At 35.3% G+C, this 24602-nt stretch overlaps 1 protein-coding gene across 4 annotated transcripts in view; it reads right to left on the bottom strand.

Annotated features, from left to right (window-relative positions):
- Nucleotides 1–24602, bottom strand: part of beta-PheRS (phenylalanine--tRNA ligase beta subunit) — a 251748-nt gene that overhangs the window by 200884 nt on the left and 26262 nt on the right. For all 4 annotated transcript variants that reach the window (XR_016548477.1, XM_090394711.1, XM_090394713.1 and 1 more), the window contains exons 3-5: nt 15614–15711; nt 5427–5483; nt 5243–5312 (exon numbers count right to left, since the gene is read on the bottom strand). Coding sequence is in view for 3 of the 4 variants with exons in the window: in XM_090394711.1 (XP_090250837.1) it covers nt 5243–5312; nt 5427–5483; nt 15614–15711 (225 nt within the window). In the remaining variant the exon portion in view is untranslated. The remainder of the gene's footprint in view (nt 1–5242; nt 5313–5426; nt 5484–15613; nt 15712–24602) is intronic.

Raw genomic sequence — 24602 nt, 5'->3', positions numbered from 1 at the left:
CTTATGAATGAAAATATGCTCAACAATAAATGTCTTTTCTTCCAATGGCAACACCATTGCTACAGCTAAATGTAATGGTGTGTACTCTACACATGCTCTTCTATTAATGTGCATGTAGTCAAACGACATACCTCGTAGTGCATGTATTGAAGGGAATGTCAAAGTTCAGTATTGGTTTTTTTCCCGCCATACCGTACTATAAAATTACTATACTGCTGCAATAAATAATGAAACATGGATGCACAGTACTCCTGTGTGCTTAGTAAAATAATCAGCTAGAAAAACACATGGGGCCAATGTAATTGTTCAAAACTGCTGTTTCATTAATTGAACAATTTATAGGAGGGAGGCAGGCTAGCTCAACAACATATTCTTCAAATTCAGGAATTACAACAAAACATTCTGAGGATTTCACAGGATGCATAATTATGGAAGGTCTAGGCTCATCTTCAAGGGAGAGGTGATAGCAGTGGCGGGCTTTTTTAAAAATTTGTCCCTTACATTCCACTTAGTCTGCAGCATCTGCCTTTTCTTTTCCACATAAATTTCTTTGCAGCAAGCAACTGCAGCTTGCATCATTTTGCCCACTTTGCTAAATCACTCCATTGGGGTTCGATTTTCTAAAACAAATGAACTACTTTAGTAACAGAAACAAATGTCTCTGCCCATTTAATCACCATAAGCATTTTTTTTTGGTGGAGAGGGGGCTTGCATTTTTCTTCTCATATACTTCTGCAACTTCTTATGCTTCAGTAGTAAGCAGTACTATCTTGTTAGCAACCTCTTATAAGGCTTTCTCTTTCAACAGCTTCTTCAAACACTATTCACACACTCTGATGTAATCGGACTTCTTGCTGTATCTACATTCTTTGTGCAATGCAAGATATTCTATTATTTTCAAAAGCCTCCAAGAGTTTCTTTCCCTCAGTAGCAGCAATAGCCTGAGAAAAAGAATTTCTTAAATAATATTTCTTGAAGGTAGCAAATACCCTGTACCATTGCAGGAGTGAGATGGTATTCAGCAAACATGTTAATGGGATGGCAGCCATAAGTACAAGTTGTTCTAAGTCACATACAATGTAAGCTGTGGAATGGCTGATCATCATCAAATTCCTGCCATGTACCCTCAAGGGGTGTACAGGATATGATAGTACTACATGAAAAATTTACATCATTACTAATTTCCTATCTACAATTTTCCTCCAAATCAGTCTGTTATTTGTCAAGACATCAACATTACCAGATCTTATATTTCTATCATCTAAGGCACTTTGTACTGTATCAATCCATCTATATCTTGGTCTTCCTTTGGGTCATTTTTCTGCCAACCTGGCAGAGAACACTTGTTCTGCTAATCTTTCCTCACCAATTCTGTTTAAGCGACCATACCACCTGAGATTGGCTCTGCTAAAGCATTCCTGGATGCTGACAAAGTCAAGATCTTGCCTAATATCCTCATTTTTAATATAATATTGCCATTGATCCATCTGTTCACGCCTCTAATCTTTCTAAGGACTCTCATATCTGCGGTCTCTCGTCTCTGGTCAAGTGTTGTACTTCTGATCCAGCTCTCAGATCTATAAGTTAAAACTGGTTTGAACACTGTCTTGTATACAGCTAATTTAGTGTTCCGACTAATATCTCTCTTATTCTATATGAATTTATTCAACTGACTTCCTACCATACCAGCTTTGTTGATTCTGTTGTCTATTGCTATATTTAATTTACCATTTTCACTAAAAATCGTGCCTAAGTAAGCGAAATGTTTTACTTGTTCCACAGGTTCTCCATTCACAACGCAGTTGACATTTTCAACGATTCTGCCTATTTTCATTGTCTTTGTCTTTTTATTGCTCACTTTCATATCATATCTATTACAACAGTTATTCAATTTAGTCAGAGAATCTTGCAGACTTGTAGCGGGTTTATTTAGAAGTATAACATCGTCCGCATAAAGCAAAGAGCTGACATTTACATCTCCAATTTTGATATCATGTTTAATACGACTTTCCTTCATAATGTGATCCATATAGATAATGAATAACAAAGGGGATAATGTACATCCTTGTCTCACACTAGATTTAACATTAACCCATCTTCCTATACTTCCTTCAATTCTAACTGCTGACTTACAACTCAAATAAAGACTAAGTCTTTATTTGAGTTGTAAGTCAGCTTGATATAATGCCCCACTGACACGATACAACTATAGCGTTTTGAATAGCTTCTCTCGTCGCACCTTGTCATATGCTTTTCCCAGATCTACAAAACTTAAATACAGATATTTGTTATATTCCATGATTTCTCCACTATTTGTCGTAAAGTGAAGATCTGATCATGACAACCTCTATTTGACCTGAAACCTAATATCCTTCACCTTCACCAAGCTTCTCTTTCACAACTCTTCTCAACCGTTCCTCATGTATATTTGCATATATCTTACCAGGAACACTCAGTAGGGATATACCTCTGTAATTCACACATTCAGTTTTATTTCCCTTTTTATATATTGGTACTATGAGAGCTCTACTCCAATCATCGGGAATTCGTCCCTCTGTCCAGGCTTTCTGAACTATGCAGTGCAGCCACTGTAAGATTTTTATACTACCATACTTCAGTATTTCTGGTCGAATATCCTGCTGCCTTTTCACATTTCAAGCCTTTGATGGCTTTTTCTACTTCAAGTATGGATATGTATTCCTGACTGTATGCCTGTTGAGTGTTTTTTACCACTGTGCTATCGCTGCTTGTTTCATTTAGCAATTTTTCGAAGTAATTACTCCATACGTCAAGGATATCTTTTTCTCTAGTTTTCATGTCACCTTTATCATCTCTAACTCCATTTACAGCACTCTTTCCTCCATTCCTAAGCTTCAACAACCTCAAGAATATTTTGCCACCTTCTTGATATTTAATTTCTATGTTCTTGCAAAATTCCTCCCATGACTTTTGTTTAGCTAGTTTTACACACCGTTTAGTTTTCTTACATTTGTCTCTGTATTCACTAAAAGCACAAGTTGTCTTATTTGCCAGGAACTTTTAATATGCTTTCTTCTTTTCCTTCACTGCCTCTTTAACTTCTTGTGTCCACCGTGGAGTTCTAATTTTTCTATCATTGCAGACAACTTCACCACATGACTCTCTAGCTGAATCAATCAGGGTTTTCTTCAAGGCTTACAACTGAATCTCCAAGGTTTGATTCCTGTTCTCAAACTCTTTCATTTTTTCATCAATAATCTTTTTGTATTTTAGTCTACAGTTCGCATCTGAGAGCTGCTCAACTTTTATTTGCTTTAAAGTTTCTTACATGTTATTCTTTTCAATATGAAATTCAATTTTATCCTGCTCAAGACTAAATAGTGATCAATTCCAATTTCAAATCCTCTGTACGCTCTGGTGTCCTGCATCAGGGAGAAAACATCACTATCAACAATGACATAGTCAATGAGACTTTTCTTAATCCTTGCCTTTTCTTTCCATGTGAATTTGTGCACATTTTTATGTTGGAACATAACCAATCCATGTCCTCAGCAGAAATTTAACAGATATTTGCCATTATTATTAGCTTTGCTCTTTTCTCCAAATTTTCCCAAAAGATTTTTACATGTCTGACAATCATTTCCTACTCTGCTATTTAGATCCCCAACACTTAGTAGAACCTTCTGTGGGACCATAGGCACAAATAAGTCTCATTGTCCAGTTCCCCATTCTCATATTTGCCCACATTACTCTACTTGAGACTGCCTGCCATTCAAGAAGATTAGACTCGTATTTTGTGTTGAATACTATGGCTACTCCTTCTTTTACTTGATTGTCATTGCCTGAATATAACATTTTGTATTTATTGCTCAGAAAGATCTCACCAGTTTTTGTCTTTTTTGTTTGGGTCGCCCCTATTATGTCGATCTGGTACTTATCCAATTCCTCAGCTAGTTCCATTTCTTTGCCATTCAGGCTTCTTAGTACTGATCTTTAACTCTGGTAATGTTGAGTTGTGGTGTGTTTTCAGATTTGTTCCAGTAGCTGACTTTTCGCTGTTCACACTGGTTCCCTGGCGAAAACAACAGGGGCCTTGTTTAACCGGGCGACGCCCCAGCCGGCATGAAATTTTGTCATGTTGTACCATCATTTTGTATTTTGGTTTAACCAATAAGAATACAATTTGGTCGGCTAAATCCCAAATTTCCAGCCCATCCTCGTTCATTCAGTATCCAGATAGATACCAAACAGGGTGCACCACGAGAAGGTGAGGATTGGACATTAGGTCAGAAGCCCTGCTCTGTTCTCCGCATTCCTTTAAAGGCTATGTGGAGGTCTCTTCTTATACGGTTTTGACCATTAAGCACCCCGGAATGGCTTATTAAATTTCAAAATAAGACATTTCACCAAGAGTCTAATCTGTCTAAAGTTAATGATGTCTTTTATTGGGGGGGGGGGGGAGTGTAGAGAATTCCATGAAGTTGAAATGGAAGAGCACATGTTAGTCAGTAAAATATTCCTGGGGTAGGAATTTTTATTCTAGTTTATAAAGTCACTTCAGTTTCAATCATAATATATATACAGAAACTATTTAAAAGTTGTTCATGGCACATAAAAATTGCATTCAACTCTTACTAAAGGAAATTCATAACGATCAAAGAATACTCAGATATACGAATGGTCTGCTAGAGTGAATTTCCTGTGATAGTACTGAAGCTTTGGTCAGATGTTTTCAGCTGATTACAGTGAATGAGCACACAAGAACTGTATAGTAAGAATTGACATATTTACCTTACTTTCAATGGCTTAAGAGAATAACTATTCATAAAGAAAAATACTATTGTAAAATACAACTGTCAAGTATAGTATAAATCCAATTACAAATTTGTCATGATTCACACAGCTATGGAACACCAAATTATCTTTAAAATTTTAAAGGAAAAATCTGGTTACATGTGTTGTTTTGTTTACTTTTATTGCAAATAAGTTAAATATTGTTTTAATATTGTCTTTAAGAAATTATATCTCTGTTTCTCTATATTTATAAAATCTGAATTTCCAAACAACTATAACTTTTATGGCTTACAGTGAGGAAATGTATTCCATGAACATCTCAAAAATAATTTAGCTCATGATTCCTGGTTTAAATATAAGTAATCACAAGTAGTCATTAGAAAATGCTATAAATACCTGGATTCATATTCAAAACTATAATAAAATTATTTTACATGAATAGAAGAAAAAAATGCAAAACCATACTTACCTCAGGTGTAACTATTAGTTGCTGAATCTGTCCCTCAACATTATTAATTCTATACTGTGGAATTTCCATTCTAAAAAAAAAAAAGAGAATTAAGTTCAAATTATTAGTAATTTCATTCAAAAAAAAAAAAAAAAAAACCAGATAAAGCTTTTTGTGAAATTATAGAATTATTTAAACAACTTACTTTCCTAGAAAAATGAGTAATGATCTCACTAATCCTTCAGCACACAGAAGATCATATCTAAGAAATAAAGAATATGCAGAATAAACTTAATTAAGATAACTATGAATTAACAGCATAGCAACATGCATTAATATAGTGAAGAAAAATTCACGACTTTTAATGACAAGGAATAATTGTCTTCAGTCTTATGTAAACAACATCAATTTACAAATCAAAGTAAATCCGAAAGTGCAAGACTATCATCCTGACCTTTTCCAAGCCATTCAGGCTTTCATTAAGCAAGATCTGTTGCACTAATCCAAATGAGGGACTTAATTTTTTAACCCTCAGCCCACCCATAATGTTACTAATGTTATTAGTTATTTTACTTTTCAATGTGAGATTCACATAAAAATAGCTTTAAAATTTAAAGATAATTCTCAGATTTATTCCCAAATGGTATACAAAAATTAAACATCTCATTCCAAATTTTTACTGCAAAAATATTTTTACTGTTTCTTAGGTGAATTTATTATCTTTCTTTTCAAGTTTCCAACTAGCCTACTAATTTATCAATGTACTAGAGATGATGCTAAAGAGGTAACTATTTTTAAATATTTAGTCTTATATTTAGATAGTGTATTTGGCAAGTTTGAACATATTTTTAATTAAGTATGAGCAAGTTTAATGTTTATTTAACTATATATATATATATAGAGAGAGAGAGAGATATACATATATCATTAGCACATACTGAAGTTCTTTATTTATATGAAATCAGTTGGTGCATGTAAATGAAAAACTTCGATGGTTTTTTAACACCACAAGCACAAGTGTAACAAATTTCTGAATATTCTAATCCAAAATTTTGCTTAGCATAAATGAAGCATTTTTAACAACCAAGATGAAAAAGGCCAAGGAACAAAGGCATTTGAATAAGAAACACAAAATATTAAGCAAGAAATCAAATATTCTGATTATGACATCTCTGTGCAGTTGAAGATGGAAAGTTTTTCTGTTGATTTATACAGAGAATTATAGTCTCTCAGATCTCTGGAGGTTTTTTTTTAACATCCATATTTGTTTTAAGTTAGGAGCATTCTGTAAAGCATAGTATAGGCAAATTCCCAGAATAATTTGCCACTTCATTTTTGAAGTGGCAAATTACTTTTAAGATAACAGTTTCTCCATATAGCTATGCACAGGACACTTGGCACATGATTTGTTAATCCACTTTGTCCATACCGGTTTTTAATTTATGTGGATTTGTAGATACATCTGTTTCACTGAAGAATATCGTGAAGAAAAATTGCTTCCAAAGTGTAAGGTATTTTCACAGGAGATGGAAAGAACTAGGCGTGAATGTGTTTAAATCACGTGTACCTAAGACGAAGCCGATTATAACTTCCAAGCTAAAGGCAGCTAGAGTGCGATGCTGTAGGCAAAGACTGTTGTGGGGGAGGTACTTTTAGCAATAAAAGTATGTTTTGTGTGTCCTATGGTCATCAAGAGATACGTATTTAGCATCTTAAACAAACATTTCAAGCATTTGATAAAGAATGCATGAAATGTTCGACGAAATTTGCAACCTTTGTCATGATGTGGGTTTGTATGCCTGCAGTAGGTCCACATTGGCTGTGTATTGTGTATAAAAGAGTCAATTCCAAAGTCTACCAAGAAATTCTTGAGCACTTTATGTTACTGGCATCGAAAAATTTATGTGATAGTGATTTCCTTTTTCAGCAAGAATCAGCAATGTTACACGTCTTGTTACATTTCCAAGACCATTACTAGATGGCTGAAAGAAAGGCAAATCAATTTACTTCCTTGGCTGGCAAACTCACCATATTTAAAGCCCATTGAGAATTGGTGGGGAATTATGAAGAAATGTCTTCAAGAAGTTGCCCCAAGAGACAAAAATAAACTTGTTTCTAGTCTGTTGTTTATTATTTTAACGGTATAATAGAACACAGAAACTAAGTAAATAATTAATTTATTCACTTGATGCTGATATTTCGCTGGTATTATAACCAGCATCTTCAGAGCACAAAAACACTGTTTGTCACAATACGCGAGACTAAAACAACATGGTGTACATTAACAAAATTGTAGCAGCAACACAAAGACTAGAGTCCTGATTTTGGCGCCCTCTATCTGAAAAAAAAAAAAAAAAAAAAAAAAAAAAAAAAAAAAAAAAAACGCTATCATATATTGCTAGAGTCCTAGAAAAGTGCTAGTTTTTCCTTAATATGACTGTCTCCCAGATCTTCGGCAAATTAATACAGCCATATTTGTTTCTCAACAAATATGGTTGTATTAACTTGCCGAAGATCTGGGAGACAGTCATATTAAGGAAAAACTAGCACTTTTCTAGGACTCTAGCAATATATGATAGCGTTTTTTTTTTTTTTTTTTTTTTTTTTCAGATAGAGGGCGCCAAACTCAGGACTCTAGTCTTTGTGTTGCTGCTACAATTTTGTTAATGTACACCATGTTGTTTTAGTCTCGCGTATTGTGACAAACAGTGTTTTTGTGCTCTGAAGATGCTGGTTATAATACCAGCGAAATATCAGCATCAAGTGAATAAATTAATTATTTACTTAGTTTCTGTGTTCTATTATACCGTTAAAATAATAAACAACATGTTCGACGAACACATAAGTCTGTCCACACGTTTGTTTCTAGTCTGTAGACCATATGGGTATGTTTTGATTAAAAAAAAAAAAGACTGTGAACCGCTAGTAAATAATATGCCCAACCATTTATGAACAGTCATAAAAGCTAAGTGGGATGCGACGAAGTACTGATTATCATGTTGTTTCCTTTTGACTGTAATTTTTGTGCATTTATTTTCGCATTATTCTAATATTTTGAACCAAGTTAAAAATTATTCTAATTTTGTGAATGTTTTAATTTATATTAATATATAATTTATATTACATTTTAATGGGTTTACATAGTTATTTAATTTACGAAGTACATAGATTTAGATTATGCTAATCCATATTTGATGATAATTATTTTGTATGCAATAAATTAGAATTGCAAGTCATCAACACATTTTCTTTGATTATTCTAATTTTTTGATTTGGAGTTGTATACTCCAAGTACTAATAATGGGCAAACTTCATCACTGGTGGAGTGGATAAGGGAAGTTAGTTTTAATATTAGGATTGTATTTTTTTTTGTTGGATTTTTGGATTGTAGCTATTACTGGCAAGAAAAAAAAAAGTGGGGGGGGGGGGCAACCTGAGAGAGAGAGGTGGCGGACATGGACTTGAAGTTTAGGGATCACTTTGTCTCCATGAAAGTCTGGTGCTAATTTATTTATTTTAATGTTAACCCCTATATATGTGAATAGTCACAAAGCCGATAGAACATCAGCTCTGCATGTTCGCGTGCTACAAAATATAAATAAGATGTGAAGAACAAGACTGGATATCAAGATTAATAAGAAACTAGTCTGCCAAAATTGCATTATTTTGTAAAACTAGTGAGAATCCAAAAATAATGTTAATATATATAAACATTATATATATATAGTGATAAATGATGATCCTACTTTACTATTTCTGCCATGGTAGCATATATTTTACACAACAGATATACTACATTTCTTTTTTTTCTTAAAACAGTAATATATTGCTGTTAGTTTTCATGCATTTTGTTAACATTACCAAAATACACAGAAAAAACAAGAGGAAATAATATATTTATTTAATTATTTATTAAACTGCAACAGGCATTTTGTTATCATATGCTGTTCCTTTCAGTAGACATGTTGCATATGTGTGTAAGTTTCATGAAACAGCTACTGTAGTAATAATAACAGATTGAATAGTAGAAAACAGATAATCCTGTTTCTCAATCAAGTGGCATACAATGTCAATACCATGACTTCCAACAAATAGGAGATGATAGCAGTCATACTGAATGAACAAAAACAAACTTCTTCCCCCCCCCTCTTTTTTAAGAAGCAACATTTTTGGAGTCATGAGTCATATCACTTTTAAAAACAGGGATTTTCAGATTTTCACAAAACATGAGCATATGCTCCCTTAGAACCAGCCACTTATAAAAAAAATTGCATTGTATGATATATGACTTGTACTTAACAGATGACAGGGGAAAGGATGCTTTAACCATACTTTTTCTGAATATAAATTACTGTAACGTCATCAGGAATTTGAATAATGTAGTGAAATTATAGGATACTGAAAAGGTAATCGATTCTCAAGGGTAAAGAGAACAAATAAACTGTGGCACAACAAAAATAATATTTATTCTGCAAATTCTAGTTATGGCCATCTGAAACTAAAACTTAGTTTCTTATTAGAACTGATATCAGCAGCTAAAATGTTTTCTCCTGTTGCAAGTACAGAATAAATATATTAAAAATCCATACTTCTGTTTTTACTTCATCCAGTTCTAGCAGTCTAGATAACACATGGCTAATTATAATTAATATTTTAAGAAAAAATTACTATACAATTAAGAGAAGAGGAGAGGAATAGATTTTAGTGAAACCCAAGATATGAAATTCATTGACTGCTTAATATAAGCATTATTTTTTTGGGAAAGAAACGGTCATACCATTTCTTTCACAAAAAACAAAGAGCAGATTTAGTAAAAACAATAAAACATGTTACACAAGTAGTGGTATAACAACACATATCAGCAGATCAGTATGGACTAATTCAGAGCAATTAAATCAGGATCTCAGCATCATCTGAGAGAATTAATGGTGATCTCACACACACACACACACACACACACACACACACACACACACACACACACACACGAGGGTGGTCTGAAAAGTTCTTGGCCTTGACCATAGATGGCAACACTATCGGCAAGATTTTTTTTTTCTAAGTTGGTATATCTGTCATAAGCATCCATGTGAAATTGCAAGTCATTCTATCAAGTAGTTTGTTTTATACAGCTGTCTGAAGCCAAAGTGCTGTCTGCATCCCTTCAAATGGATAAAATTGAGTATTGTGTGGTTATAAAATTCTTTGTAAAAGAAGATTTAATGTGCCAAAAGAAATTCATTTGAAGTTCATAAAAGTTTAGGGGCACTCTTTTTCTTCATTTCTGACAATTAAGAAATGGGTTGCCAAGTTTAAACGTGGCCGTACCAGCCTTGAAGATGATACACGTGAAGGATGTCCAAAAAAGTGTAACATCACCAGAAATCATTGATCAAGTACACAATATGGTATTGGATGACTGGCGAGTCAAAGGTGCATGGAATTGCTGAGACTACAGGCATTTCAAAAGAATGTGCAGGATATATTTTGCATGAAGAATTGCAAATGAAAAAGCTTTGCACAAGATGGGTGCTGCATGGATCAAAAACACACTCGCATGAAAATCTCGAATGAGACTTGGATTCACCATTACACAGCAGAATCCAAACAGCAGTCAAAACAGTGGACAGAAGCCAGTTGTTTAGCTTCAAAGAAGGCAAAGTCAGTTCCATCAGCAGGAAAGGCCAAGGCATTGGTGTTTTGGGATGTTGAAGGCATTTTGTTTATTAATCATGTTGAAAAGGGTAAAACAGTAACCAGGGAATATTATTCACATCTTTTAACTAGACTAAATGAAAAAATTCGTGAGAAAAGACCCAGTTTGCAGAAGAAAAAAATCATCTTTCATCAGGAAAATGCACCTGCCCACAAAGGTGTTTTGGCAATGGGAAATTAGGGGATCTGCATGAATTGTTGGAACATCCACCCTATTCCCCACATTTGGCTCCCTCTGACTTCTATCTCTTCCCAAAACTAAAACTCTTCCTCGATGGTCAGGTTTTTCTTCGAATCAAGAGGTGATTGCAGCTGTAGAGGAGTATTTTGCAGATCTTACTGAGAACCACTACAAGGACAGGATAATGGGACTGGAGCATCGCCGGAATAAATGCATTAAGTATTAGTCTAATAAGGGAGATTATGCTGAAAAATAAAAATAATTTTGAAATTATAATTTCTTTTTTCATTGTTAGGCTGATAACTTTTCAGACCACCCTCTCTCTCTCACACACACACACACACACACACACACACACACACACACACACACACACACACACACACACACACACACAAAAGGAAGTAACAGAGCAGTAAGGGCATTCACATTTCAGCAGAAAACTTTTATTATTAGCAGAACATAATATACATGCAATATTATTGCTATCCTAAGATCCCATGGAGTCGAAGACTCATCTAAGAGGTCCCTTTGTCATATACACACACCTTAAAAGCATTCAAATTCTCTGTAGACACCACACTCTCAGGCAGCATTCCAATCATTCACAACTCTGCATGCAAAAAACTTGTTTCTCACTCCCTTCTTCACACCCTCCTTATACAGCTTCCAGGGGTGACCTCTTGTTCTTCCCTGATCTCCCACAATTTATGAAAAACCTCTTTAACATTGATCTTATAACAACCCTTTACAAACTTGTAAGCCTCTACCATATTACCGCTCTTCCTCATATCCACTAAACTGTAAATTGCATCTTCTCAACCTTTCTTCGTATTCAACATTCCAGAGCAGAAACTATCATGTCAGCTGCCTCTGGACTCTTTTCCAACATCTCTCCCTTTTGAAAATCAGGTGACCAAATCTGTGCACAGTAGCCCATGTGTCACCTAATCAAGGCCTAATCAATGGAACAAGAATCTCTTTACAAGTCAGTGTCCTCCATATCATTCCTAGCATTCATTGTTATCCTCACAATTTTGGCAATGTGTCCTCTAAATTTTAGATCCTTATCCACCATAAACCAAAGATCTCTTATTTCCTCCACCTCCAACAATACATCCCCACCAAGTGTAATTTCTACATTCCCATCTTTGTTTCCCAAATTTTAAAACCTTACATTTGGCAACATTGAACTGATATCCCAACCCATGTGCCCATTCACTCAATCTAGTCCAGTCTTCTTGTAAGGCCACAACATCTGCTCTACTCCTCATAGTTCATTCCAACTTTACATCACCTGCAAACAACTGCATATTCCCATCCAAATCTTCCTCAATATCATTAACATACAGGTTAAATGCAATGGCCCTAGAACAGACCCCCTGAGGCACAGTACAAGTGATTTTCCTTTTCTAGGATATTGCTCCCCCTTGCTGATAACTATCAGATGGCCAATCTCCGTTCCAATGCAGTAGTCTAATATTCAACCCCATCCACTCTAGTTTGAATATCAACTTATCATACAATAATCTATCAAAGCCTTTACAAAATCAAAGTAGATGCATTCATCTTCCTTGTCCAATGAAGCTGTCACCTTATTGTAATAAGTAAGAAGATTACTAAAACATGACCTCCCTTTAGCAAATACGTACTGTCAATCAAAGATTGACAGTATGTTAATGGTCCACACCCCGTTAACGCTCTCCCCTGCCCCAGTTTCCCCATAAGTAAACCTCCCCCCCCCTCCAATATGCACCCCTAAACACAAAAGTGTATATATATATACAGGGTGTTTGGGATAAATTTGACAGTTTCGTAAGGAAAAAGAAAATCTTCTTTGTATCTATTAAATTTAATGAATTGACAAAAAAACATTACAGGCAGAGTTAATTACAATACTATCAACAAGATTTACTCAAAATAACCACCATTAGCATCGATCAGAGCTTCAATTCTGCTTCGGAACCTCGAACAAGCTGATGCTACAGTCTCCCTGGGAAGGGCCGCAAAAACTGTTTTAATTTTATCCATTAACTGGGCTTTTGTATTACTGGAAGTGCGATTGGTGTCTTTTTCAACTGCGCCCCATACAAAATAATCCATGGGGTTAAGGTCTGGGGAGTTTGGAGGGCAAACATTTGGACTGGTGAAGTCGTAGAAATTTTCAGACAACCATTTTTGACTTTTCCCAGAGGTGTGGCAAGGGGCCGAATCCTGCTGCCATACATACGGCCTACCATTGGCTACCCTTGTTATCCAGGGCTTGACTACAGTTAGCAACTCCACGAACAAAGCCCGAATTCCAATGCCAGGGTTCTTCAACACCTGTTCCTGCAGATTTGCGAGGAATTCTGCTGTACGAACGCAATCAGATCATCTGCTAGGGATCTTTCTTCTTGCTACATTCTCGTAGTCACCATTGCAAGTCTCTAGTTCATGCCTGATTGTTTTTACTGTATTCAGGGAGCATTGGGCAGCAGTCGTAATATCCTTATTTTGATGGCGGGCACGAATCATCATGATACAAGTTATTCTCTTCCATGATTCAGGTGGGTTCCAGCTATCCATCCTTTCTGACATCTTGTATATGAATGAAGAAGGGTCCAAACTTTTAAATGAAGAGAAGTGTGTGTTAATACATGTAACTTACGGAAAAATATAATTAATTATAAATATGTCAAATTTATCCCGAACACCCTGTATATATATATATTTATACATATATATATTTATACATATATTATTAACACAAAACCCGGGTTTCCAAATTTATTTTTCCCACATCAAAACACCCCCCCCCCCTCGTTATAAACAACCTTCAGCAGGATCATGAAATTGGAAGACATCCTAGTATTCAAACAAGGTATGTACAAAATTTTTCCACCTCTTTTATTCTGCTATAATTGCTTCTCACCCATAATGCCCTAAAATATATATACCCTTTTTTGAGTATACTAAAAGCCAATGCATTTAAAATAAGGGACACTCCTAAACAAAAACAGGCTATAATAGCCGTAATTATAATAATAGTGTTTAAGAGGAGTAGCATGGGAATTTTCCCAGAAACTATACCCAATAGTATATTAGTTATGTAGATGGACTAAGAATTTTTTTCTACTTTCATTCAATTATTTCTTATATTTTTTATTTCTTTTTTACATAATCCAGAAACCCTGACTAGAGACCAAACATGGAACTTCTCAAGATACTTCAGGCCTCCATTTAGCAGAGAACTGGTCCCATGGCTGATGATATCCATCTTTGACCTAAAAAGCAATCCTGTTGCTGCCTGTCAGTTGGAGGGTAACTGACTCGGGTCAGTCGACCGAAATGGTCCACACCCCATTAATGCTCTCCCCTGCCCCAGTTTCCCCATAAGTAAACCCTTCCCCTTCTCTCCTCCCCACCCCCAATATGTGCCCCTAAACACAATAGTATATATATATATATATTATTAACACAAAACGCAGGTTTCCAAATTTATTTTTCCCATGTCAATCCCCCCCCCCACATCATAAACAACCTTCAGCAGGATCATGAAATTTGAAGACATCCTAGTATTCAAACAAGGTATGTACAAAATTTTTCCACTTCTTTTATTCTGCTATAATTGCCTTCTATACTTACCCATAATGCCCTAAAATAAATATACCCTTTTTTGAGTATTAAAAGCCAATGTATTTAAAATAAGGGACACTCCTAAACAAAAACAGGCTATAATAGCTGTAATTATAATAATAATGTTTAAGAGGAGTAGCATGGGAATTTTCCCAGAAACTATACCCAATAATATATTAGTTATGTAGATGGGCTAAGAATTTTTTTTCTACTTTTATTCAATTATTTCTTATATTTTTTATTTCTTTTTACATAATCCAGAAACCCTGACTAGAGACCAAACACGGAACTTCTCAAGATACTTCAGGCCTCCATTCAGCAGGGAACTGGTCCCATGGCTGATGAAATCCATCTATGACCTAAAAAGTAATCCTGTTGCAGCCTGTCAGTTGGAGAGTGAATGCACTAACCACCTGGACAACTACACCAACAACTGACCTATTATTTCTTGGCCATTCTGTATATGTGTATGTGTGTGTGTGCGCGCATCCCCTCTAGCCACACACACACACACACATTATTTTGACCACACATACAGAGACAGGAACCTAAGAAGATTTAGATCTAAAACATCTAAATCCTATTCTTATAAGGGAAATAGGTGCATTCCAGAATAAAAAGCATGAAAAATTCCATTAGACACACAAAGACCTATGAAAATATCCAACTTTTCATTTAATATATAAGGATACTAGTGACTTCAAAATCTTTCTAATTCAATAAAATATGCAGAATCATCACTTTAGGCTGGCGAGTAAAATAAAAGGCTGTATATTTTATAATCTTCAAATCTCAAATTGAAAATGTAAATAAGAGAATAGATTACTATTAATTTCCTAAAATAATAGTAGTACTAGATTTAATTACATATTAGCTATTACCTATTTGCAGGAATATCAATTTTATATATGACATCTTCATTTCCATTTTGTGATTTTTTTAGGCCTTGCTCTCTGAATATCATTTGTTGCTCTGTTGTCTACAAATAATATGTACAAAAGAAAAGCTGTTTAGATATTTATATATAAATGCACATATAAAAAGTTGCACTTGTTATAATATGCTATTTTTTAAGATGACTGATGAAGATATAAAAATTCAAAAAGAAACAGTCCTGTTTCCAGTTTTTCTGATTTCTGTAATTTTTTAAAAATTACTTATATATATTTTAATATTTATTCCAGGGGTGCTTAAGGGTCAAAACTGAATAACTGAGAGGAGACCTCCACATAGCCTTTAAAGGAATGTGGAGAACCGACCAGGGCTTCTGACCTAATGTTCAATCCTCATCTTCTCATGGTGCACCCTGTTGGCTATCTACCTGGATACTGAACGAACGGAGGATGGCTGACAATTTGGGATTTAGCCGACCAAATTGTATTCCTATTGGTTAAACCAAAATACAAAATGATGGTACAACATGACAAAATTTCATGCCAGCTGGGGTGTCGCCCGGTTAAACAAGGCCCCAGTTGATTTCACCAGGAAACAGGGCGAACATCGAAAATTCAGCTACTGGAACAAATCTGAAAACACACCACAACGCAACATTACCCGAGTTAAAGATCAGTACTATCAACACAAGAAGCCTGAATGGCAAAGAAATGGAGCTAGCTGAGGAATTAGATAAGTACCAGATCGACGTAATAGGGGTGACTGAAACAAAAAAGACAAAAACTGGCGAGATCTTCGAGCAATAAATACAAAATGTTATATTCAAGAATGACAATCAAGGAAAAGAAGGAGTAGCCATAGTATTCAACATAAAATATGAGACTTATCTTCTTGAATAGCAGGCAATCTCAAGTAGAGTAATGTGGACAAATATGAGAATGGTGAACTGGACAATGAGACTTATTTGTGCTGGTCCTACAGAAGGTTCAACTAAGGTAAAAGTGGAGGAATTTTTTGAGACTTTAGAAAAAGCAACTGACACAATGAAAAATTGGTCCGTGCTGGGGATCTAAATAGCAGAGTAGTAAGTAATTGTCAGACATACAAAAATATTTTGGGAAAATTTGGAGAAAAGAGCAAAGCTAATAATAATGGCAAATATCTGTTGGAATTCTGCTCAGGACATGGACTGGTTATTACTAGCACCATGTTCCAACATAAAAATGTGCACAAATTCACATGGAGAGAAGAGGCAAGGAATAAGAAAACTCTCATTGACTACGTTATTGTTGATAGTGATGTTTTCTCCCTGGTGAAGGACACCAGAGTGTACAGAGGATTTGAAATTGGAAGTGATCACTATTTAGTCTTAAGCAGAATAAAATTGAATTTCATATTGAAAAGAATGACACAAAGTTTTAAAGCGAATAAAAGTTGAGCAGCTCTCAGATGTCAACTGTAGACTAAAATACACAAAGGTTATTGAAGAAAAAATGAAAGAGTTTGAGAACAGGAACCAAACCTTGGAGATTCAGTGGCAAGCCTTGAAGAAAACCTTGGTTGATTGAGCTAGAGAGGTATGAGGTGAAGTTGTCTGCAAGGATAGAAAAATTAGAACTCCATCGTGTACACAGGAAGTTAAAGAGGCAGTGAATGAAAAGAAACAAGCATATCAAAAGTTCCTGGCAAATAAGTCAGCTTGTGCTCTTAGAAAATACAGAGAAAAATGTAAGAAAGCTAAACACTGTGTAAAACTAGCTAAACAAAAGTCATGGGAGGACTTTGACAAGAACATAGAAAATAAATATCAAGAATGTTGCAAAATATTCTGGAGGTTGTTGAAGAAGCTTAGGAATGGAGGAAAGAGTGCTGTAAAAGGAGTTAGAGATGATAAAGGTGACATGAAAACGGGAGAAAAAGATATTCTTGAAGTATGGAGTAATTACTTTGAAAAACGGCTAAATGAAACAAGCAGTGATGACACCACAGTGGTAAAAAATACTGACCAGGCATGCGGTCAGGAATACATATCTATACTTGAAGTAGAAAAAGCCATCAAAGGCTTGAAATGTGGAAAGGCAGAAGGAGTAGATGATATTCGACCAGAAATGCTGAAGTATGGTGGTATAAAAGTCTTACAGTGGCTGCACTGCATAGTTCAGAATGCCTGGACAGAGGGACGAATTCCTGATGATTGGAGTAGAGCTCTCATAGTACCCATATATAAAAAGCAAAATAAAACTGAATGTGAGAATTACAGAGGTATTTCCCTACTGAGTGTTCCTGGTAAGATATATGCAAGTATACTTGAGAAACGGTTGAGAAGAATTGTGGAAGAAAAGCTGGGCGAAGAACAAGCTGTATTCAGGTCAAAGAGAGGCTGTCAGGATCAGATCTTCACTTTATGACAAATAAAGGAGAAATCGTGGGAATATAACAAAGATCTGTATTTAAGTTTTGTCGATTTGGAAAAGGCATATGACAAGGTGCCAAGTGAGAAGCTATTCAATACGCTACATTTATATGGTGTCAATGGGGCATTATATCAAGGAATAGTCTTTATTTGAGTTGTAAGTCAGCAGTTAGAACTGAAGGAAGTACAGGAAGATGGTTTAATGTTAAATCTGGTGTAAGACAAGTATTATCGCCTCTGTTATTCATTATCTATATGGATCACATTATGAAGGAAAGTAGTATTAAACATGATATCAAAATTGGAGATGTTAATGTCAGCTCTTTGTTTATGCGGATGATGTTGTACTTCTAAATAAATCCGCTACAAGTCTGCATGAGTCCCTGACTAAATTGAATAACTGTTGTAATAGATATGGTATGAAGGCCAGCATTAAAAAGACACAGACAATGAAAATAGGCAGAATAATTGAAAATGTCAGCTGTGTTGTGAATGGAGAACCTGTGGAACAAGTAAAACATTTCAGCTACTTAGGCACGATTGTTAGTGAAGATGAAATTAAATATAGAAATAGACAACAGAATCAACAAAGCTGGTATGGTAAAATCAATTGAATAAATTCATATGGAATAAGAGAGATATTAGTCGGAACACTAATTTAGCTGTATATAAGACAGTGTTCAAACAAGTTTTAACTTATGGCTCTGAGAGCTGGGTCAGAAGTAAGACACTTGACCAAAGACTAGAGACCGCAGATATGAGAATCCTGAGATAGATTAGAGGCGTCAACAGATGGATCAATGGCAATATCATATTAAAAACGAGGCTATTAGGAAAGAACTTGACATTGTCAGCAACCAGGAATGCGTTAGCAGAGCTAATCTCAGGTGGTATGGTCACTTAAACAGAATGGGTGAGGAAAGATTAGCAAAACAAGTGTTCTCTGCCAGGTTGCCAGGAAAACGAACCAGAGGAAGATCAAGATATAGGTGGATTGATACGGATCAAGAAATAGGTGGATTGATATATTTCTATCACTTAGATGATAGAAATATAAGATCTGATAATGTTGGAGTCTTGACAAGTAACAGACTGATTTGGAGGAAAAGTTAGTAATGATGTAAATTTTTCGTGTAGTACTATCATATCCTGTACATCCCTTAATGGTACATACATGGCAGGAATTTGATGATGATGATGATGATATTTATTCCGCATTCTCATTCTATTTTATTTCGAATGAGAAATAAATGTTACTAAATATGTTTATATAAATGTTACTTGCATTCATAAATGTATGAATAAATGTTACTAAATGTGTTTATTAAAATTCACCCAATGTGACTCTTGCCTATATAAGTTTCCTTTTTGTTTCAGTAAATTCTTTTGCACTATTTCATCAACAGCTCAAAATCTTCCTGATTGGTGTACTAGTAAGAGTGGCAGCATTTGAATGGTGAGGTCTTGAGTGTGAAAGACGAAAAGGGCATTGTTGCAGCATTATCACCATTATCTGTTTACTATATGATTAGCTGCAGACTTCTGAGATGCGGGGGTGGAATTCAGCCCTGAATTCAGAGGGCGAAGTCTATGTTGAGCTAATCGTACCTAAATAAAAAAGTTAATTAACCAGCAGGTTAAATAAGTGGTGGAGGTGGTTCTCTTTAGCTGTTAACCTCAAATGACCATGATAATCTCACTTCAAAAATGCTACATAGTGAGCATTAATCACTATACTCGTGGCCATAGTTGGTGCATTTTTTATCTCCTAGAGATTACAATCATTTCACATACAATTTATCTCTCATTCTCGGAAAGTGTATATTAATTATTAATGGTGTATGATCATAATTTCTTTATTTTGTGAGAAATTCATCAAATAATATATATGTGTGTGTGTGTGTGTGTGTGTGTGTGTGTGTTTCACTTTTTCACTGGTAATGGCTTCTCTGAAGCCATTACCAGTGAAAAAGCACACAGAATTTACCAAAAAGCAAAACTATAACTTTTAGGAGAGAGAATTAACGATACCAAACGTAATTTAGTTCTTCTCTTTTCTCAAAATTATCCTTATAAAACCATTTAGTGACCTCCTTAGACTGCGTGTCATGGAATCACGTTCAAGAAATAAGTATACGTCGGGCATTAACATCTCAAAACTTAAACAAACATAAGCTTATCAGAAAGTTTAATTCGCTAAAGAGAACACAAGAACAGCCAACCCCTAATAATCTTCATGGAAGAAATAAAAATTAGTGATAAACCATTCATCATATGTTCTAAATCACAATGAAGAACAAATTCTTAAAAAAAGGTCTTAATTTTGTCCTTGCGCCCAAAACTATTCCCAAGGAAATGTTTTTAACTAAGATGGAGAAAGCTGCATCACTACTTCCTGCTGCAGACGCCAGTTTACTTCGCTTGGAAGCAATACTTGCGATTAATAATGCAAGACCTCCATCTGATAACATCTCCCTTTGCAAAAGGTTAGCAATAACAAGTCTTAAGAACAACAAAGACATCGTCATCATACAAGCTGACAAGGGCAACGCAACTGTAGTGCTAAATAAAACAGATTACCATGAAAAAATCTTGGCATTGTTAGAGACAGATACATACTTGGAAATTGAGAAAGATCCAACGAGGGAGATACATAACAAAACAAACAACCTCTTACATAAAGCCACAGAACTTGAATGAAACATACGCCTTGCCGCTCGCTCTTTACATCCACTCATCCCAAGGTTATATGGTCTCCCAAAGATCCACAAGGAAAACTACCCACTGAGACCAATAGTAGATAGTATTGACTCACCTACCTACAGCTTATCTAAGTTTCTGGCTTCATCTTTAAAATGTTTTACATGAAATTCTTCTTCATATATCAAAAACTCAACAGATTTCGTCTTGAAAATCAAAAATTTCAAACTCCAGATATCATGGTATCATGGTCCTTCAGATATCATGGTGAGCTTTGACGTGGTGGCTCTCTTTACAAACGTACCAATTCAAGAGGTTCTCGATATTTTAAAGAACAAAATTTCAAAAAAGATGTATTCCATGCTATCGCATTGCGTTCACTCCAGCTACTTTCAATATGAGAAGAAAATCTACAAACAAAATAAAGGATTGGCAATGGGAAGCCCCTTGTCTCCTATATTAGCTCACATCTTTTTTGACGATTTTGAACAAAAGGCAATCTCCTCAGATACTTTTAAACCAAAAATTTAGCTAAGATTTGTAGATAACATATTTCTTATCTGGGACCATGGCACTGATAACCTGCAGTCTTTTTTAAATCATTTAAACAACTTCCACCAAGATATTAAATTAACAATGGAGGTTGAAGAAAATGGATCTCTTCCCTTCCTGGACGTAAGACTTACTAAGTCATCTGATTCTATTAAAATATCAATCTTTAGAAAATCTACACACACACACACACAGATAGATACCTGCATGCGTCCTCACATCACTATCCTGCACAGAAGTGGGTATTATCTCTACTCCTAGCACATCGTGCTAGATCTATACTGTCAAATGATGAAGATCTAAAAAATGAACTACAACATCTACAAAGAACCTTCACAAGTAATGGCTACTCTTCGAAAACTATTAATAAGCATCTACACCACCGCCATCAAAACAACTCAGAAACACAAGACAATCCAAAAGGTTATATCTCCTTACCATATATCAGCTCGCTCTCCCCGAAACTAAGAAGAATTTTAAGAAAGTTCAACATAAAAACCTGTTTCTCCACACTTCCTAAACTAAGATCGATTTTAAACAAATACAAACAAGCTCACAACCATCTACAATTCCCAGGAGTGTACAAAATCACGTGTGACTGCGGGAAGCAATACTATGGCCAAACTGAAAAATCCATCCTCCTATGTCTAGAAGAACATCAGAGAGACATTGCCTACAAAAGAACTAGAGCAAGTGCCCTGTCAAGCCATGTACTGTTTTCAGTAAACACAAATGATGAAGGCCATCAACATGAGATAAACTGGACAACAACCTCAAACCGTCATATATGCCGTGATGAGGTGGAGCGATGCATAGTTGAGTCTAAGGAAATTGTTATGGACCCTCATCACATAAATAATAACCTCAGCTATAATCAACCGGACTCTTTTAGCTTTGCTATCCGATATTGGCACATGCGTGAAATCAGACACACACAGCTACTTAACAATAGAACTTCAACATGGACTGTAGCTACAGTTCAAAGCTAACTGATTTTGTAATAGTTGTTTTATAGTGATAAGATGTTTCTTATAGTGTTTACTTGCTTTCTATGTTCCCACGCCTGAAGAAGTCGGACAATCCGATGAAACATGAGGCGTTTTGAATAAATTTAATTGTTATTCTAGTCTCGGTTATAGTCAGTATATATAAATATGAATATATATGCATATATATATATACAATGGTACCTTGGTTTGCAAGCATAATTCGTTCCGGAAATGAGCTTGTAATCCAAAGCACTCATATATCAAAGCAAATTTCCCCATAAGAAATAATGGAAACTCAGATGATTCGTTCCAAAACTCAAAAATATTCATATAAAAACGATTAATACAAAATACATATACCTTATATATGTATACCTTTCGCGGAAATATGACATTGCATTGTCGTTAAACAGATTCATTGATCGTACTGCCACAGTCTTACTCGGGTGGTGCTTTTCTACAAAATTTCGCACTGTTTCCCACATTTTACACACCTTCCTAGAGTTCTTAGACTTCTTATAAAATCTTGCGATGGCGGCCACTTGCATACCTTATTCATGCTTCCTGATGATTTCCTTCTTAACTTCCAGCGTAATCATCTCCTTCTTCTTACTGCCTTCCTTTTTAACCCTTTTCTTCATTGGGGACATTGTCGAAGTACAGTTAATAAAGAACAGTCACTACATTTGGACACAAAATAAAAAATGCTTTACGCACACACGCATGGTCACAACACTAGCACAAATGTTGACTATACGAATAAGGTATGCTGACTGAGACCAAACATGCGAGACGATTACCCACAATCCCAAGCGACTTGTGATCACATGAAACTCAGCAGACAAAGCGTATAAGTAATACTGTACTTGTATTGCAAGACCTCGCTCGTTTATCAAGTTAAATTTATTAAAAATTTTTGCTCGTCTTGCAAAACACTCGCAATCCAAGGTACCACTGTGTGTGTGTGTGTGTGTGTGTGTGTGTGTGTGTGTGTGTGTGTGTGTGTGTGTGTGTGTGTGTGTGTGTGTGTGTGTGAGAAAAGTTTTTTACCTTGGGGAGAATATATATTAAGGATACCAAGTAATTTTATAAACTTGTTTTTTTTTACTCCTTCTCCCAAGTAAGCAAAACAGTTAAGTTTGTTCCTGAATGTAGTTCAAGTCTAAAGGTAGTGACTACAACACCAGAGCAACTCATTGTAAAGGTAGATAAAGCTCTGATCACTATTCTTAGTATTTCCCATAATGTAAAACACATCTCACTAAGAGTGTATACTGTTATACATTATGGGTGGGGGGGGGGTCACTACCCAGACCGGTTTCAACCTTTTTTGAGGTCTCCTCAGTGAGTAGCTAGACCCTGAAATACCAAGGTTTTTAGTAATATAGAGCCTTATCAACTTTACTTATACAAGTTGCTATAAGGTGCTTTTACTTTGAATAAGAAACTCTGGATGAGATAAAGATGTGAAAAGTTTTTTATCTTGGGGATAATATATATTAAGGATAACAAGTAATTTTATAAACTTGGTTTTTTATTCCTTCTCCTCCCAAGTAAGCAAAATCTTATGTTGTAAATAGGTAATCACAATATTAATCATAATTTTAATTAAAAAAAAAGGATTGATTTTTTTTTAATATGTAATCAAGTATGTATCACATGTAATCAAATGCACGTATTGTATGTATCATATGTAAACAAATGTATGCAATGTTGTATCGTATGTAAACAAATGTATGCAATGTTGTATCGTATGTAATCACATGTAAAAAAAAAATAATAAAAATAATTATTATTTGACACCTCCAGGGAGTGCAAAGTTACTCATCGAGGGAGGGCACCTGCTCTACAACTCTGTCTCCACCAACTGACCACAACTACACCAGCACCATCTACTACCGACCGCCACCACTGGTATTTCCACAATCACAAACATCCATGCCCACGGCAGGATTCGAACCTGCAGCCTTTTGGCTGGAGAGCAGATATGCTAACCACTCGGCCAGCCAGGCTGGCATGTCTATAAATTTTCTATACATAGAAAAATCTTTTTATACTTGCTTGTCATATGGTCAGCAAGTACAACTAAAGTTGATTTATCAAGATTTTAATATTCTATCTTCATAGTATTCCAATATAAAATCAAAATAGTTTCAGCCAGAATCCTACTAATGTGTAAAATCTAACTGCTGAAAAGATTATGGCCTTTTCTGCTACTTGCGTTTATCTTGCTCTTTTCAGCGATCTTAAGTAAACTCTGAGTCATCTTCATATGGATTAGAATTTCAACTGCTCCACAGTCATCATATCTGCTTGGTTTTC

The sequence above is a fragment of the Typopeltis vanoorti genome, chromosome 6 (genome assembly GCF_054136105.1).
Source record: "Typopeltis vanoorti isolate ZY-2024b chromosome 6, IOZ_Tvanoo_1.0, whole genome shotgun sequence".
Taxonomy (NCBI): Eukaryota; Metazoa; Arthropoda; class Arachnida; order Uropygi; family Thelyphonidae; genus Typopeltis; species Typopeltis vanoorti.
The sequence above is the reverse complement of the archived record's forward strand: the minus strand, read 5'-3'. Positions and strand labels throughout refer to the sequence as shown.